The sequence below is a fragment of the Suillus clintonianus genome, assembly GCF_016758775.1.
Source record: "Suillus clintonianus strain FC179 chromosome Unknown DEU56scaffold_1, whole genome shotgun sequence".
In the NCBI taxonomy this organism is placed as follows: Eukaryota; Fungi; Basidiomycota; class Agaricomycetes; order Boletales; family Suillaceae; genus Suillus; species Suillus clintonianus.
In genome coordinates, this window is record NW_024539225.1 from 696736 (window position 1) to 712448 (window position 15713).

Sequence of the window (15713 nt, forward strand, 5' to 3'; positions counted from 1 at the left end):
GTGGATCGATACATGCTGCATCGACAAGCATAATAATGCCGAGCTTCAAGAATCACTCAATTCCATGTTCGTCTGGTATCGCCACGCAGCACTTACAATTGTCTACCTCTCGGATGTGCTGCCCTCGTCAAAGCCTGGCGCATTGGCAAGGAGCGCTTGGATTAAACGAGGATGGACGGTTCCAGAATTTCTAGCTTCCGAAGTCGTACTCTTTTATCAGAAGGATTGGACCCTATATCTCGATGACCACTCTTCCAACCACAAGGAGTCCACTGCGATTATGCAGGAGTTGGAGGATATGACAGGCATAAATCCACAGGCCCTTGTTGCCTTCCGTCCAGGGATGAGGGACGCCCGAGAGAAATTCCGATGGGCGTCGACGCGTGACACCACGTTGCAAGAAGACGTTGCATACTCATTGTTTGGCATCTTCGATGTCCAACTACGTGTTAACTATGGAGAGAAGAAGCAAAATGCACTCGGACGCCTCTCACAGGAGATTGTGGCTCAGTCTGGCGACATCACTGTCCTGGACTGGGTCGGAAAATCATCCGAGTTCAATAGCTGTCTGCCAGCCGACATCACTTCATATGAAGCTCCGCCATTCACGCTATCGTCTCTATCCGAAGATGAGATGCAGAAATCCGTCTCCTCGTTACGACATGCCGTGTCCGTGGAATTGGCTGCGGGACTGTATCACAAGCTTGACCACCTGAGCGCTCCTCGTTTCGCGCACCGCCGACTACATCTGCCTTGCATCGCATTCCTTGTCACGGAAGTCAAGCGGAGGCCTGGTCAAGACCAGGCGACATATTTCACGTATGAAGTCAAGTCAGACGGGCTTCATGACCTGCAGATCACCACGGAAGACAGGCTGACCCAGTTCTCGCGGGCAAGGCCCACTCGACAGACATTCTTACTTGTCCGTCCGTGGGACCGTTATCTCCTAGAGCTACCTGACTTCGCAGACGACACGCAGAACACGGAAGATTGGTCCGCCCCCGAGTCTCCGTCTCACGAACCGCCTGGCGGGTCACCTGGAGAAAATGGGCATGTTGACTCAGAGTCTCACTCGCGAGCGTTGCGATTGCTTGTTCGTCTCGGACAGCCTTTTGGCGCATTTCTACTCGCACAGCAGCGCGGCGGAGAATATAAGAGAATCGCGTCAGACCATGATATCATCGCACAAATTAAAGATATGACTTCTGTTCACAATACGATGGACGTCAGGACACTGGAGATATTGTAGAGAACAACGATCTCTAGTAGTTTTCATTTGCACTGTGTAGATACTCGATCTTGCGTGCTATTAATGATGACTTCGAACGAGGCTAACTAGCTATAACGACTCGTTGGGCAAAATATAAATTTGGTCTAGGTCCGGGATGTAGTAGATCTGAGGTCACCATGCAACATTGTATTGTGTATCTGAAGGCAGTAAACTGTCGGTACACCAGGTGACCGATACATCCAAGAAGCTAGGATGGGCGGCCAAAGGGTGAACCGTGCTCATCTGAGGCGCTAGGAGATGAAGGATTGCCAGTAATACAGACAATCGAACATGTGGTAAACATGCGCCTGGAGTTGTTAAAAGATGAAGAGGAAAAACACGCCCCGCTTTAAAATAAACAAACAGTTTTCTTTAGGGCTGGTCTATCGTAATTCCGCCCTCAGTACGCGTCCAGGAGTCTGACAATTGATATTTAAAATAGCGTGTGCCCCCATGCCAGCCGGGCCGCCCCATAGATAAAGATCCCCTCTAGCGGTATATACGGTACAACTTAATTGCGCCATCACACCCGTGGGCCATGTTACGGAGATCCGCTTCATTGGTAAAGTGCTTCGAGAGACTGGATTTAAAGCATCACACAGTAACCGGGCTTCTTTCAAACCACTTTGCAGGCCGATCATCTAGAATGACCATATCTACACTCCCTCTGAATGACGGACACCAGGTCCCTTGGATGGCTTTCGGCACTGGTACTGCGCTCTTTGGCAAGGACGCCGCGGAGGCCATCCGCCTTGCTATCGACAATGGCTTTACGCACCTCGATGGTGCGCAAGTCTATGCCAATGAGGACACGTTGGGGGACGGGATATTAGCTTCTGGCAAGCCCAGATCCGAGCTCTTCATAACGACGAAGCTCGGAAAAATGCAGCCTGGTGCAACTCCCAAGAGCGCACTCCAGGAGTCCTTGAGGCAGATGAAAGTGGATTATGTCGATTTATACCTTATCCACCAAGCCAGCAACCACGTCGGGAAGCTAAAGGAGGTTTGGAAAGGCATGGAAGAGGCTCAGAAAGCGGGCCTCACCAAGTCCATTGGAGTTTCTAACTTCACTGCTGACCACCTGAAGACTATCCTGGAAATTGCCACTATACCACCTGCAGTTAACCAGGTTAGTTGTGTAAGCATGTCCGTGTGGTAGTCCTCATTTAAGGGTCATTTGATAGGTCGAAGCTCATCCATATGTATGGAAAGCGTTGGAGCCGAATCTTGCCATTCACAAACAATACAAAATCGTCACGTCGTCATATGGTGGTTTGTCGCCTCTTTTTCGTGGAAAAGGTGGCCCACTAGACCCTGTGATCGAGCAAATCCGCGCTCGTTTGGAGAGCACTCGTGGCGCCCCTGTGTCGGATGGTCAGGTGTTGAACAAATGGCTTCAACAGAAAGGCGTTCTTGTGGTGACGTGAGATTTAATCCCCACACTGATGTGATTTTTTTCTAATGCTTGCATCATCACAGAACCTCCTCGAAAGCCGAACGTATCAGGGAATACCTTGACACCGAGAATGTGCCGGAACTTACAGCCGGGGAGATTGCGCTTATAGACAATGCTGGAGGAAAACTTCACCAAAGATACTTCGTAAGTTTAGAATTTGACGATGACTTACATTCTTCTGCTCATCCTGCATTTTCAGCCTGGCAACTGGCCGACCGAGTAAGTCAATGATTGTTGAGTTAGGACTTAGAATAATTTCCACCCAATTCACTCCACGTGGTCACAATTGTAGATGTTCAGCGAGATCTCACTTGTAGCCTATAGAGTTGTAGGAGAGAGAGAAAATATCTATGCCTTAGTTGTAGGGAGTTTTAACTAGAAGTGGATCACGTGACTTTGAGCACAATTGAATCGACTTTCTGTTACTTTAAATCATTCATGGCCTTGCCAACAACCATGTCATCCCCAGCTCTATCTACTTTACCAACCTATGTATCAACGTCAAAATCACGTCTACAGTCGCTGTATTCCGATATTCACAGACAGAAGCATTCTAATCCTTCTTCCTTCCATGCTTACGTTGACTGGTGGCATGGGACGTTAAAGGATGTCATTTCGCGAGGTTGGCAGGGAAGCGATGGGTCTGACGGAACAAGCAACAAACTCATCCTAGGAGCACGAAGAGCTCTGGTGGACAAGTTGCGATATGAAGGTGTTGGCAAGCCTCTCGGACTCGGAACCACCATAGTGCGTCTTTAGGCAGCTCTTACATCATTCGCGACTCACCACATTGCACTAGTAAAGGCCGAGATGCGACGAAATAACGATCTAATACCACTTTCCCAGTTTCTTACTTCACAGCAGTCTATGTATGACCCAGGCTGGCTCCCATACCGAATTGCTTCCTTCGTGGTCGGAAAACCACTATGGTGGGCGATGGAACAGCTTGACATAGTCCGCTCAGAAGACTCTTATACAGAAGCTGAGATGTGGAAGAAGATAGAAGGGGACTACGTCATGCTTGGGCTTGTTGTACAGGCTGCTGATACCCTTGAAACTCTGCGAGGCGGCACCGGAATCAGCCCGGCCGACAACCTGTACACATTCGAAGAATTTCGCAAGGAGTTTGGTGCCAAGGTCTTACCCGGGGTTGTGCTGAGCGAGATAGACACAAAAGTCCTGATCAAACACCTCGAACGAGAAAGACGCGTGGTTGTACAGATCGGCGATGTAGGTGTTTTGGTCGTGTATCTTGCCTGCTGACTGACATTACTTCGAGGTCATTAAATTTGTGACAGCAGACCATGACCGGGAAATCACTGCTGTGGACCGAGGCATTCTTGAGCTCAAGACGGCAGTGAGAAACCTGCGTGAACAGGTCGATAACATCCAGAAGAAAATTGATCAGTAAGGAGCGCGTTTTTCTACAGTACGTCATCTAATAACACATGTATATATCCAGGACCACCTCAAATATTTCGAAGGCCCTGCGTCAGCAGCGCAAGTCAATTGCGCTGGCAGAGCTGCGGTTCAAGAAACATTTGGATGACTCGCTCTCAAAGCGTCTGGGATCACTTCATAATCTAGAGTCAACATTGATTAGCGTCGAGACGGCTGGGGGTGACATAGAAGTCGGTTCTCTTTCCTCTTCTGTAGTTTCCGCGTTGCTAACTGGCCAACCTGTGCAGATTATGAAGACGTACGAGAGCTCGACGGCAACTTTGAAAGCGATCCTTAGCCACCCCTCCCTTCAACGCGACAAGATTGAAGAGACAATGGATGCACTTGCGGCATCGACTGCTGATGCGCGCGAGATAGACGATGCCATCCGAATGGGTGGAGACATGGTTGCGGTAGATGCGGGCATAGATGATACGGAGCTAGAAGCTGAGCTGAACGCGTTAGTGGAAGAGGTAGAGAAAGAGAGGGCTGGAGCGGTTGAGCAGGCGGTTTTGGAGAAGCTTCATAGTATTGAAGCTCATGTCCCAGAAGTCGCACCAGTTGAGGCTGAGGCAGCGCCCAGGCGGACGGCGGAGGCAGCATGAGAGGACACTTACCATAATTAGCATACAACGTTCCTAACTTGATGACCGTGACGCAATCTCAGCTTATGACCACCAAGTCGAGCTTGTTCCTTTCCCTAACACCATTCCCGCACATCAACAATGGCACCTATTCGTTTGCGACATCCCAAGGGCGTCACAACGTTGCAAATTGACCTTGATAACGCTCTAGTTCAAGACCTCCAGCAGGAGATATTTGGCGCGTCACAAATATCACCATCGCAGCAAGAACGTATGTACTATGCAAACGCGTGGAACAAAACTCATTCAATCGTGATTTTAGTCAGATCCGGGTACCCACCACGATCGCTCACGATTATCCCGGAGCTTCCGCTTTCGAGTCTGGGATTAAAGCCCGGCGATCAGGTCATTGTGAACCAGAACGTATCAAGCTCGGCGCGCGCCCCGCCTTCCCCACCCAAGGCCAACCCTGTATCTTCACAGCCAGCTCAAGCCCCACTATCGCAACCGAATTCAAACAGGCTCGCATCGAGCAGTAGCGGTCCAGACTATGTTGACACACCAAACGGTGTGTTAGTGCACAGGGTAAGGCAATGCGTTCATATGATCGGTTATCTGTCACACGCCATAGATCGTGCCGGATGATAACTCGTGTCTTTTTTCGTCCATCGCTCTCATTTTTGAGCAAGATGCCCGTAAGGCGCAAAAGATACGGCAAGGTCGGTCGTCGCATAGGTTCAGAATCCGTCAGGTTGACTGATTTGCGATCCCCACAAAGTCGTTGCAGATGGCATCCGAGCAGACATGGAAACCTACAATGAAGCTATTCTGGGGTAACTGACATCGCTGCCTACTGCACTATGACGCCGAGCTGATTTGAGTTTCCAGCTTGAGCCGAGATGCGTACATCGCTACCATTCTGAAGCCTTCGACATGGGGAGGTGCAATCGAACTTGGCATCCTCGCTAAGCATTATGGCACAGAGATTGCATCTATCGATGTCGAAACCGGAAGGGTTGATCGTTTCGAGTCGCCATTAGAGGCGAGCACAGGCAATCGGTAAGCACCCGTGTGGCCCTCGTTCAGAACCGGTCCTGATGCCCTGGTACGCAGTTGCGTTGTCATCTATTCTGGCATTCATTATGATGCCGCGTCATTGGCGCCCATGGCTGACGCTCCACCTGAGTGGCACCAGACTGTCTTTCCGATCGTGAGCTGCATCAGTATCGTGCATATCATCCTGGGTTATTTACCTCAGATGATAGATTTCCGCGGACGAAGACGATCCAATTCTGTCAGCTGCTAAACAATTAGCTACTATCCTACGGGGAAAGAAAGCGTATACCAACACTTCAACGTTTGATCTCAAATGTGAAGTAAGCAGGCAATTTCATCGAATGATCTGCATAACAGATAATTGAATATGCACAGGACTGTGGCAAGGGACTGAAGGGTGAGAAGGACGCGAGAATGCATGCCCAGGAAACGGGGCATGTTCGATTCGGAGAGTATGAATGATATCGATTCTTGGCCCGTTCATATCATCATCCTTATGTTGTATGTATTTCATTAAGAACGATGACGCGCGAAAGGAAAGAAATATGCACATATCGCGAGTGCTGCCGAATTTAGCTTCCCGTGACGATACTGCTCTCTATTTCCATCACCACTGGTACATGGTCTGATGCGCCATAGATCTCACTTCTGATCTCGCACATCTTGACCTTTTCCACTAGTCGCTCGCTCACCACAACTGTGTAGGTGGATGCTGATGTTAGGACAAATTGCCTAGTAGAGATTGGCAACTTACACATATCCAATCTCCACCCAAGGCCTTTGGTCCGGCAATCAAAACGGTACGAAAAATATGTGTAGTGTTTGTCTTCTGGATGATTCTGCCTCCAGACATCAACAAATTTGCCAGCTCCAGCAGCAGATTCAGGAGGATCGAGAATATTTTGAAACGCTTCCGTTTCATCCTTTGTATAACCAGGTGTCTTGTTCCAATTTGACTTTGGATTTGCCAAGTCTGAATGTGAAAATGTAAGATACACTGGGTCAAAATCTCAGTCAAATGTGAATCGTGCACCTATTGCGGTCGGTGCGACATTGAGGTCACCCATCCATATGACGGGTTTCTTCGTGTCTAGATCACGTATATGCGTGGTGAAGTGCTCGTTCCATGTGTTCTTCTCCTTCAGAGTCTGGGATAGGTGAATCAGTGTCTACGCCATGTAACTGATGATCCGACCTTGAGCCCCTGACCAGCATTCGTCGCGTATGTAGCTACAATGTAACAACCAGGAAATTCCACGGTGACGATACGACCTTTGACACTACTTGGGTCTGGATGTCCCGGAAGTTTAGTATCCACAGATAGAGGCTTATGTTTGGAGAGCACGGCTGTTCCTGCTGAGTCAAGTTGAAATGAGCGAAGCGGCGAGCCAATGAAGGCCATTTACAGTATGACTTCTTGGAAGATATAGCCCAAGTACAATGAGGAAATCGAGACGTTAAGAACGGGTCTACTGGAACTTCGTTCACCTAATATGAGAGTATTAGCAAGACTAAGACTAGAACAGAACGCGTACCTTGGTCTCTGTTAGCACGAGAATGTCTGGATCCTCCGCTTCGACATAGGATTTAAATCCCTGATGGAATGAAACATCGAGATGATTAGGAAGCCAGCACAAGCACAATAAATTCATTGCGCACCTTTTTAGAAGCCGATGCAAGTGAACAAATATTCCACGTTGACAGGCGAACCGTGCCTGCTATCTGAGGTGGAAAGTTGATGTTGACTGGTAGTACTTTGTTAGTAGGCTGGCCGTTGGCGGCAATAGTAGGCTCTGACGAGTCTTTCGATACTTTAGCCTTCTTTGAAGCAGACGCTTCATTGTCCGATGGTGACTCGGATGCCGCTTTACGCTTTACTGCGGTTTTCTTTTTGGGTGGCATTATTTGGAGGGTCAAGAAAGACGCGTAAAGCGGGCAAAATGGTGATAAAGCTGGTCGAGGACAATGCACAAAGTTGTGGAGGCCACGCCGTGCTAACAATAACAATGACATGGACGCCACACGTGGCCTGTGGATGTTCAGTGTTTCCTAATCGGGCATACTTGTGGGCGCATATTTAAATGTATTTGTTACGTTGTGCTTAAAACCGATTTGCCTGGGCCTTCTCCAACTTGCCAAGGACAAAGCAAGCAGCAGCTTTATCTCTGTAACTTATTTTGTAAAAGCTACGCCAAAGCTATCAGTGTCGATTCAGTTATAAACAGGCTACCTCCAGCTTTCATACTCTGCAGCACGACCTTCGATCCTTGATTAGTTTATCATCCCCATCCTCGAGTGCGATCATCATCACCCAACATGCTCACCTATCGTGGCTTCTCCGCATGTATAATCTCCGAGGGCAACCTAATCTCCGAGTATCTCGTCGCTGTCGACGAGACGGAGAACAAAATCTCGTGTTGGATCCCAAGTGAGGCGGGAAAGGTATCTCAATCCGTTCATCTAATGTGTACGCGTCTCACCAATGCCACCAAAGACTTTTTCAGTGCACTGGAGAGACGAGGGCACACGAGTGCGTTCATGCGCGTTCATCACACTGGATGGATTCGTAGTTCCCGGTCGGTTCTTGTGGGGCGGGGGCGAGACCTTCAGGAATGGCGTAAGGACAGGTCCGCAAACAGAAAGACCGTTCGTGTTTGCACAGAGCCCAAGCTCAGGTGAGTCGCGACAAACACTGGGTACATTGCGAAGGCTTATGTTCAACAGGTGCAAGTGGGCAAAGCACGCAGGATGCTGGATGCATCACGCTCAAGGTTAAACAAGTCGAGCTGGAGGGGTCGAAGCCAGCAAATCCACTACAGAAAATTCCAGATTGGAACGCGCAAAGTCACGTTGGCGATCATTGTGTTGGGTGCGCACGAGTGGGGTCTGTTGATATTTCCGTATCTGACAAACATTTCATAAGGTACGGCGAGGAGATGAAGACATACGAACAATCACCCACGACGTGGAAGGTGAAGCCATCCGACAAGCACGGTAATAAAACACACGTTACCTTTGTGTTCCGGTACAGGTCTCCCGGTGAGTTTGGAGTGCCTTGTGAAGATTAGTCCTGATAGCATCCGTTTTAGAGTGGTTAATAGCGCAAGGAATCCTATCCGCTGAAGTGCATGGGCGAGCAAGTCGTCCTGAGAAGCGACGGGTCGCCAGCGCACCCGTTGCGCAATTGGTGAACGCACCAATAACCCCAAGCCCAAGTCCTCCCAACCCAAATGTGAGTGTGGTTGTTTTTGTGTTCCATCCCACTCACTTATTCAATTTCCATGTAGAGCGCAGAACTAAATGCCTTATCTCCGGGGCAAGGTCAAGTGCGGCCTGCACGCAGTGTCAGGACCGTAAGCGTCAAGGGTCGCGGGAGGCACGACAAATATCCAGGGGAAGGATTAATGGATTTTCAAGTTGGTCCTCCACCAGACCCAAGGAGGTTTATGCAAGGCCCTGACAGTACGTCTTAACAGTCGAACAGCACGCGAGTAGATTCAATGGAGCGGACCGATGAGGGCAAGATAAAAAATGTTTGAGGAAGAGATTATTTCGTTCTGTTATTTGTTTCGATATGCCGTCTGGTATATCATATCGAACTGCTATCTTTTGAAGAATATTTCTGTTGTGATATAGCGATTGTGCTTGTATGTGGAATCTGTATCATAGTTAACCATGCACTCGCGGAATATCATGACTTACAAACAACCTCAGGCAAACCTGATAATGCAAGGCGTTGCGTTAAAATTTACTGAGGAAGAATCAGTGGTGCAATCACCGAACGGCGAAGGACAATAGGAAAGCGGAAGTGTTTGTATTCGTGTATACGTGTTGAATTCTAAAGCCTTTGACAAACAACGCCAGCCAATTAAATGGGTACATAACCTTCTTGGGTGTATAACAAGTGTATAATGTCTGCAGCAGCTATACAACCAACCTTATGCACATTATACATTTGGCCTTCTAGATGGAACTTACCATCTATTGACCCCACATGTATTGCAGCAGTTTTCTACCTGCAATTGACTATTCCAGGAAAATTCGAAGTTGTAGAATGTACTAACCCCGACGTGTCCCCTAGTGGTGCGTTTGTCTACCTCATTGTTGGGACTTGCATCTCATAGCGCTACGCTGCAGGAAAGCTTCCCTTCCTCACTCATGGCCATGCCGCAGTGTCGTCTATCCCAGCCATCATTTCCTTTGTTTCCTCGCTGGCAAAGTCTACAACATCAGGTGCAAGGAACCTCGACGCGTTTTTAAGTGCACCACAAAGAGCAAATCGAACCGCGTGGTGCTCACATGTTGAGGTGAATATCGGGGACCTCGTGGTGAGTCCATACAATGACCTATGTATGTAGTTCAATGGTTGATATTCCCATAGGCGTATTCGTTCTACTCTTTGGATGACAACTTCTGGAAACTCACAAACCCTACAATGGCATCGATGCTTCCGATTCCGCAGCGCTACTACGTGCCTGGACGTATACGTGAAATGCATCGACCACGCTTAGAGGCTGCAGGTCTGTGGACACAGTCAGCCTCTGAACCGGAGAAGGACTCCTTTGGAAAACGACAAAAGACAGACGACCCTAAAGACGAGTATGCGCGCGCGTTTGAACGGGACAAAGTGAAGTACTTTTCGTCTGCTTAGACGGTCTTTATGTTTACCACCTTACAGGTATCTGCGCAAGCGAAGGCGTCGTTTGCTCTTTATGCGAGGTTACTGAACGGGCAGAAGTTTTTCTTTGGGGAGCGGTGAGAAAGACCAGTGTTTTTGCCTTTATGTGTTGTCTTAGCTCATTCTTAGGCCCACGACTCTTGACGTTTATCTAGCCTCGCATATTCTCCTGTTGCTTGATCCGCCATTCCCAGACCAACTAATGCGAAGTATTCTGGAGGAGTCATACCCGACACTCGTGGAGCATGCACGCAATATGCAAACCGAAATCTCACAATTACCGCAGTATCTTGTCGCTGCTGCACAAAAACAGTCGTTGCTGTCGTTAATTCCGCGACCACTGAGCAACCCTCCCAAAACGAAGGAGAGCCAAATGGATGAAGCAGACCTTCGCTTTCGTCGCATGCGATGGACGTGGTTCGCGCTTGCTTTAGGCGGCGTGGCGTGCTACGTCGCTCAACTCTGTATGAAAGTCAGCGTCGTGAGGGTCAACAGGAGACCTCGACGTGTGCAGAGGGATGGGGCTAACCAGGAACGTGAAACAGAGGTCACGATTACAGAGGATGAAGAACAAGAAGATGATGAAGAACAAGAAGAAAGTGCTCCGAGTCGGGACGGGGACGAGTAGCCAGTGATCTTAGTTGCGCTTGTGGCTCGGCTTGGTGCACTGTGTTCATATTGTGATGCTCGCCTTGTCTATAGGACCATGGCAGCGGTGCCTCCTGTGCCTCTCGATATCACGTTGTTCTATCCAAATTCCGTTGCATGATTGTGCAGGATGGGCCTGTAAATCAGTCACACTGTGTGACTCACACCGTCACATCTGGTGTTGACGGAAATGGATATACATACTAGTAGACTTCGTCTGGACCCATCGACCACATCATGGATGACGACCTCATAGTCGTCGACGACTACGAGGAACAACAAGCGGGCCCGTCTACCGTCAATGGCGCCAAGGCAACCCCTCCAACTCAACCGCAGAGAACGCGGCCCCTTCGCGCCGCCGCCGAACATGCAATGGCTACAACCCTTCGTCTAAGGGGCACCCCCGAGCCTTTTGAGCGAACGACGCGCTCATCATTAGCAAAGAACCGGCCCCAACCAAAACTAAAACTGAAGCTCAGCGATAAAGCAGCTGCGCAGGCCCCCGGAATGTCATTCCTGGGCCCATATGATCGGGAGTTGGACTCAGATGATGAGGATCTTGCTTTTGAAGAACAATTCGTCATCCGCATGCCGCCTGGGGAAGATTGTGAAAAGTTGCGCAAGATGGTTTCCTCCAGAGAAGTCGGGAATGATGTATGGTTTAAATTCAAGGGTGAGTGGCTTCCTTATGTTACAGCGGTTTACTGAGTGTTACTTTACCCAGACTCCCGCCGAGGAGTCTTCCATATTGCCAATACCTTGTATTCCTTCAAGCTTGTCGATCTTCCGTGTATAATTGAAGCGCAGAAGACCTTGGACAACAAGCAAATGTTCAAAGTAGCAGATATATGTCAGGTTACTTGTCTCGCTTGTTCTGTCGTATCTTCCACTAACATGCCTGCAGATGCTTGTGGTTGAAAACCGCATTCCAAACGAGGAGTCGTTCACAACATCTCGTAATGTGAATGTTGATGAATTCATCTGGCCACACGGTATTACGCCGCCGTTGCACCAAGTTCGCAAACGACGATTTCGAAAGAGGGTTAACAAGAGGGTACGTCCCCCGTATGCTCTTTTGCATATACGTAATTCTGACGTTGCCATTCTAGACTATTGAAAGTGTGGAGGAGGCTGTCGAGCGGCTGTTGGCCACGGATGAACTTGCTACAGAGACCAAATATGGTATAATCATCATTCTTTGGAGTTGGGTCCGTTTTGAGATATCCTGTGGCTAGATGTCCTGGAAAACGTCAACCCAGATCTTTCCGATTCAGAATTCATTGAACGGGATGAACCCATGGATGCACCTACACCTGGTGTCGTTGGCTCGGAGGCAGGCGATGCACCTACGCCAGGACCAGACTTTGGGGGAGATGAGGGCGAAGCCGAGGAGGCAGAAGAAGATGAAGGTGATGGTGACATTGACGAAGACCTCGCCGCAGAACTAGATCTTGCCCTTGGTGATGAAGATGAGGAGGGTGAAGGTGATGACGAGGAGGAAGACGAGGAGGATGAAAGTGAGGATGAGGACGAGGATGAGGACGACGACGAAGAGGCACAGGAGAGGAAGCTGTTGAACGAAGAAATTAGGGACCTTGAAGCTGCTGTGTTAAAGAAGCAAACTGAAATTGCTAGCTCTGCAAATCCCCTGATCAAGGTATCTGTGTTTACACTATTTTCATGTTCTAATTCTCATTTTGCTTCTAGAAACGGTTTGAGGATGCACTACGGAAATTATCAGCTGACCTTGAGATGAAGGCTGCACAGAGAGACGAGATGAAGGAAAGGCAACGACGGAAGAGGGAGGGTATTGCTCCCGAAGATCCAGACACAGACCCAGAAGGAGCTACTCAGGAAGAAGTAGATCAAACAATGGGAGATCTATTTGGGTCAGACGACCATGCTGCAATGGACATTGGTTGATACGGTAGCATACTTATTGCGCCGTGTTTGCTTTGCTATTTTCACTCCATCGCCTGCACATTGTAATCTGACATTACGCTGCCATTGATCTATCATCATGACCCCTGTAGGCATACAACTCCAGCTTGCATGACTAGCGGGGCGTATACGATACATATGAACGGCGCAAACCACACACCCAGCACCTCCCAGTTCCAGATCGCGCTTTCTACCTCTCCAGGTACCAGCACCAGCCAACCCCATGCTAGCACACAATAAGCAGCATATCGCAAACGAGAGGTCAATGTGCTTGAAGATGGGGATGACGTCGCGAGAGGAACACCCATAGTTATACCAAGTATGGCGGCGAGAGAAAAATTAAGTAGGGACATAATGGATATCACTGTCGATGCTAAGCACAAATTCGACGATTTCAGGAGCATTGAAGTTGGAGCTGCTTCCGGGGCATTTGTCGAAAGTAGTGGAGAGAGCACTGGGGGTATCATAGACACGGCGGCAAAAATAGCTGGCGCGAGAAACTATGGGGCGGAGGGAGTCGTCGTATAACACCAAGAGGTGGTCAAATAACTCACCAATCGATTCTCGTCAAACCGTCGACTGCAAACCAGGTTGAATACCAGAACTCCTAATACATGAGTAACCACCACAATAGTAAGCGCAGACAGCAAGGGCCGTCGCCTGTTTCTCCATGTGCCTTTCGCAGGATTAGGCGCTTCAGTGTCGTTGTTGCCTTTCAAAGAGGCCTCGGGTATTTCGTAAATCCACCCTGCGGTCACCCACTCGCCAAGCCCTTTAAATAACATGGCAACGCTGACGACGATGGCGCTTGGGATAAACATCCCAATCTTCATGAAAGTCCCGGGACTGGTTAAGATATAAAAAAAGAAGGAAGCGTGTAAACGCTCTAGAAGATTATTCATTGTCCTGAGCGTAGACTCGACGATTCTGGCGGGTCTTGCTGTAGTTGAGAATGATAGATATTTAGGGTTACTCACCTTCCTAGTGCATGGAACCCATGCGGTCCGTCTGCTGGAACGGCGAACAAGGTGATAGCGTCGATACGGAATCTGGATCGAATCAGCATTCCCTTGCAAGCCACTTAGAACAACAGAATTACTGATGCATTAGGCCATGCACCCCGCTACACATGCCGCGAGCCTGGTAGCCGATGTGCCGAGCTACATTCCGCGCGCGATACCCATATTGCTGAAGTTGTGGACTCTGATGAATAAAATCCGGAACCCATGACGGAAGGACGCTCTGCCCGACAGAATCCGATGGCTCCAGGTGATCGTACACGGTCATTGGGACACCGCCTGTGTAATGTGAGATAAGTCGGAAAGAATTGATGAGGTCCTGATTTGGGAGACGTCCGTTCAAGCCCTCTGTAGGCATCCGTGAGCAATTAGAGAATACAGAGTTAGGTATTTCACCCACCATGGAAGACGCCGAGGTGCGAAAAAGAATGGCTGCTATAGTCAATATTCAAAGCAGTCCAAATGACCCCCGAGGTGTGCTCGAGAGGGTCTGTATGAAGATCTAGTGAACAGAGAATGAAGGCTAAGTTGACACAGCAGACGCGGAACGACATACTTGACGGTATTGTACCATGGTATGCACTCAGCCATGCATGCATTCCATGAAGGTAGTCGTCACTGATGATAAAGATGATGTCTTTCGCCCATAAGGAATAATCTGCCAAGCAAGCATGTTGTATATCACGAGTTTGGAAGTCACCCGATAACTCTACCTTTCAAAAATGCAGCGAGGGATAATATAGTAGATGTTCCACGTAAATTCAGTGCGCCGTGTCCTGCTGCGCTTAACCATGATGCACTAATCACCATAGCTTCTGTTCCAGCGGCTCGAGGCGATGACATGACGGCATACGCATTGTTGCCTGAGATAGTCTTGCAATTGTTTATAACAAACTGACTGCTGAGCAATAAAAACTCACCCCTTTGCTGGTACTGAAAGTATAGTTCTGTATGGAAGCAGCAAGGCCGAGCTTACTGAATTCAGTCTTGAAGAATTCCGCTCTCCTGTCGATAACATTAGCCAGGGCAGTCGAGAGTCGAAAGAGGAGAATGACATACTGCTCACTAGTGAGATTTCGTTCTCGAATACCATCCAGTTGGTACAACTGCAAGTCTGCTGTGTGAACATCGCCCCAGTTCCAATATGTATTGACCTGTGGTTGTGTTAGCTTATGTGGTAAGCACCCGATATGCGCACGTACTTGCGCAGGCTGGAGCGCATTTTCGTCTATGTATGTTCCTTGGGAGAGCAACGGTATAGGGATAAGCAGCATCCACGCATATCCGAGGGTAAACAAGGCGACCCTGTACGACTTTAACGAGAGAGCGGGTGAACAGCGAAGACTAGACTGACGTCAATTGTGTTAAATTACGATGGATCAAGGCAGTTGCCTGTCGTCGCCGTCGAAGTCTGGCGACATTCGCGTCTGGCTTAGGGCGCCTTAGGAAACCTCGTATTCTGTCCATAGAGTCACTGTGAAGTCGGAGTCAATGATCACAAATATCTGGGAGACGCGTGAAGAAGGGACAAGTTTATGGGATGAACAAGTCAGAACATAGGAAACATGTCGATCTGTGGTTTCAAGGAAAGGGTACCAGTTACGTAACGTCGTTGAGTTTG

At 48.8% G+C, this 15713-nt stretch overlaps 8 protein-coding genes across 8 annotated transcripts; 6 read left to right on the forward strand and 2 right to left on the reverse strand.

The window, feature by feature from the left end:
- Nucleotides 1-1718: 1718 nt before the first annotated feature.
- Nucleotides 1719-3159, forward strand: DEU56DRAFT_763529 (NADP-dependent oxidoreductase domain-containing protein). Its single transcript, XM_041350822.1, has 5 exons — nt 1719-1832; nt 1903-2399; nt 2455-2693; nt 2750-2870; nt 2926-3159. The coding sequence occupies exons 2-5, from the start codon at nt 1917-1919 to the stop codon at nt 2947-2949; spliced, it is 867 nt and encodes a 288-aa protein (XP_041215670.1). The 5' UTR covers nt 1719-1832; nt 1903-1916; the 3' UTR covers nt 2950-3159.
- Nucleotide 3160: 1 nt separating this feature from the next.
- Nucleotides 3161-4845, forward strand: DEU56DRAFT_845189 (Snf7-domain-containing protein). The gene is made up of 5 exons (XM_041355118.1): nt 3161-3473; nt 3531-3956; nt 4006-4133; nt 4189-4357; nt 4415-4845. The coding sequence occupies exons 1-5, from the start codon at nt 3165-3167 to the stop codon at nt 4769-4771; spliced, it is 1389 nt and encodes a 462-aa protein (XP_041215671.1). The 5' UTR covers nt 3161-3164; the 3' UTR covers nt 4772-4845.
- A 43-nt stretch (nt 4846-4888) lies between these two features.
- Nucleotides 4889-6503, forward strand: DEU56DRAFT_921250 (uncharacterized protein; the record flags this gene model as incomplete). The annotated part of the gene is made up of 8 exons (XM_041358506.1): nt 4889-5021; nt 5073-5335; nt 5382-5469; nt 5529-5583; nt 5639-5809; nt 5864-5960; nt 6016-6126; nt 6182-6503. The coding sequence occupies 8 exons, from the start codon at nt 4892-4894 to the stop codon at nt 6266-6268; spliced, it is 1002 nt and encodes a 333-aa protein (XP_041215672.1). The 3' UTR covers nt 6269-6503.
- DEU56DRAFT_921260 (Endonuclease/exonuclease/phosphatase) lies at nt 6036-7708 on the reverse strand (the record flags this gene model as incomplete). Its single annotated transcript, XM_041358507.1, has 7 exons — nt 6036-6503; nt 6561-6815; nt 6840-6954; nt 7002-7162; nt 7213-7294; nt 7342-7401; nt 7466-7708. The coding sequence occupies 7 exons, from the start codon at nt 7706-7708 to the stop codon at nt 6379-6381; spliced, it is 1041 nt and encodes a 346-aa protein (XP_041215673.1). The 3' UTR covers nt 6036-6378.
- Nucleotides 7709-7902: 194 nt separating this feature from the next.
- DEU56DRAFT_763539 (uncharacterized protein) lies at nt 7903-9339 on the forward strand. Its single transcript, XM_041350823.1, has 6 exons — nt 7903-8248; nt 8301-8481; nt 8531-8675; nt 8730-8845; nt 8896-9038; nt 9094-9339. The coding sequence occupies exons 1-6, from the start codon at nt 8123-8125 to the stop codon at nt 9277-9279; spliced, it is 897 nt and encodes a 298-aa protein (XP_041215674.1). The 5' UTR covers nt 7903-8122; the 3' UTR covers nt 9280-9339.
- Nucleotides 9340-9657: 318 nt separating this feature from the next.
- DEU56DRAFT_763548 (outer mitochondrial membrane transport complex protein-domain-containing protein) lies at nt 9658-11291 on the forward strand. Its single transcript, XM_041350824.1, has 5 exons — nt 9658-9889; nt 9944-10134; nt 10188-10433; nt 10485-10561; nt 10614-11291. The coding sequence occupies exons 1-5, from the start codon at nt 9718-9720 to the stop codon at nt 11110-11112; spliced, it is 1185 nt and encodes a 394-aa protein (XP_041215675.1). The 5' UTR covers nt 9658-9717; the 3' UTR covers nt 11113-11291.
- Nucleotides 11269-13119, forward strand: DEU56DRAFT_763552 (TAFII55 protein conserved region-domain-containing protein). Its single transcript, XM_041350825.1, has 6 exons — nt 11269-11805; nt 11857-11987; nt 12037-12186; nt 12242-12314; nt 12368-12789; nt 12840-13119. Exons 1-6 carry the CDS (start codon nt 11370-11372, stop codon nt 13053-13055), a joined length of 1428 nt encoding a protein of 475 aa, XP_041215676.1. The 5' UTR covers nt 11269-11369; the 3' UTR covers nt 13056-13119.
- DEU56DRAFT_763556 (Gaa1-like protein) lies at nt 13120-15681 on the reverse strand. The gene is made up of 11 exons (XM_041350826.1): nt 15447-15681; nt 15295-15397; nt 15152-15246; nt 15013-15097; nt 14806-14965; nt 14649-14750; nt 14493-14594; nt 14173-14440; nt 14051-14122; nt 13628-14000; nt 13120-13573 (listed from the first exon to the last, which is right to left on the reverse strand). Exons 1-11 carry the CDS (start codon nt 15557-15559, stop codon nt 13151-13153), a joined length of 1896 nt encoding a protein of 631 aa, XP_041215677.1. The 5' UTR covers nt 15560-15681; the 3' UTR covers nt 13120-13150.
- Between the last annotated feature and the right edge of the window lie 32 nt (nt 15682-15713).

Excerpts from the sequence above, each read along its gene's own strand:
- DEU56DRAFT_763556 (XM_041350826.1), bottom strand. The coding sequence starts at position 15,559 with ATGGACAGAATACGAGGTTTCCTAAGGCGCCCTAAGCCAGACGCGAAT. Across the intron at positions 14,751-14,805 it reads CCTCGCTGCATTTTTGAAAG|ATTATTCCTTATGGGCGAAA; the intron begins GTAGAGTTATCG and ends CTTGCTTGGCAG. Across the intron at positions 14,001-14,050 it reads GGGTTCCATGCACTAGGAAG|AATCGTCGAGTCTACGCTCA; the intron begins GTGAGTAACCCT and ends AAGACCCGCCAG.
- DEU56DRAFT_763552 (XM_041350825.1), top strand. The coding sequence starts at position 11,370 with ATGGATGACGACCTCATAGTCGTCGACGACTACGAGGAACAACAAGCG. Across the intron at positions 11,806-11,856 it reads TGTATGGTTTAAATTCAAGG|ACTCCCGCCGAGGAGTCTTC; the intron begins GTGAGTGGCTTC and ends TACTTTACCCAG. Across the intron at positions 12,315-12,367 it reads TGCTACAGAGACCAAATATG|ATGTCCTGGAAAACGTCAAC; the intron begins GTATAATCATCA and ends TCCTGTGGCTAG.
- DEU56DRAFT_763548 (XM_041350824.1), top strand. The coding sequence starts at position 9,718 with ATGTCTGCAGCAGCTATACAACCAACCTTATGCACATTATACATTTGG. Across the intron at positions 10,434-10,484 it reads GCGCGTTTGAACGGGACAAA|GTATCTGCGCAAGCGAAGGC; the intron begins GTGAAGTACTTT and ends ACCACCTTACAG. Across the intron at positions 10,562-10,613 it reads AAGTTTTTCTTTGGGGAGCG|GCCCACGACTCTTGACGTTT; the intron begins GTGAGAAAGACC and ends GCTCATTCTTAG.
- DEU56DRAFT_763539 (XM_041350823.1), top strand. The coding sequence starts at position 8,123 with ATGCTCACCTATCGTGGCTTCTCCGCATGTATAATCTCCGAGGGCAAC. Across the intron at positions 8,482-8,530 it reads TGCACAGAGCCCAAGCTCAG|GTGCAAGTGGGCAAAGCACG; the intron begins GTGAGTCGCGAC and ends TATGTTCAACAG. Across the intron at positions 8,676-8,729 it reads GTTGGCGATCATTGTGTTGG|GTACGGCGAGGAGATGAAGA; the intron begins GTGCGCACGAGT and ends ACATTTCATAAG.
- DEU56DRAFT_845189 (XM_041355118.1), top strand. The coding sequence starts at position 3,165 with ATGGCCTTGCCAACAACCATGTCATCCCCAGCTCTATCTACTTTACCA. Across the intron at positions 3,957-4,005 it reads TGGTTGTACAGATCGGCGAT|GTCATTAAATTTGTGACAGC; the intron begins GTAGGTGTTTTG and ends CATTACTTCGAG. Across the intron at positions 4,134-4,188 it reads ATCCAGAAGAAAATTGATCA|GACCACCTCAAATATTTCGA; the intron begins GTAAGGAGCGCG and ends GTATATATCCAG.
- DEU56DRAFT_763529 (XM_041350822.1), top strand. The coding sequence starts at position 1,917 with ATGACCATATCTACACTCCCTCTGAATGACGGACACCAGGTCCCTTGG. Across the intron at positions 2,400-2,454 it reads TACCACCTGCAGTTAACCAG|GTCGAAGCTCATCCATATGT; the intron begins GTTAGTTGTGTA and ends GTCATTTGATAG. Across the intron at positions 2,694-2,749 it reads AAAGGCGTTCTTGTGGTGAC|AACCTCCTCGAAAGCCGAAC; the intron begins GTGAGATTTAAT and ends GCATCATCACAG.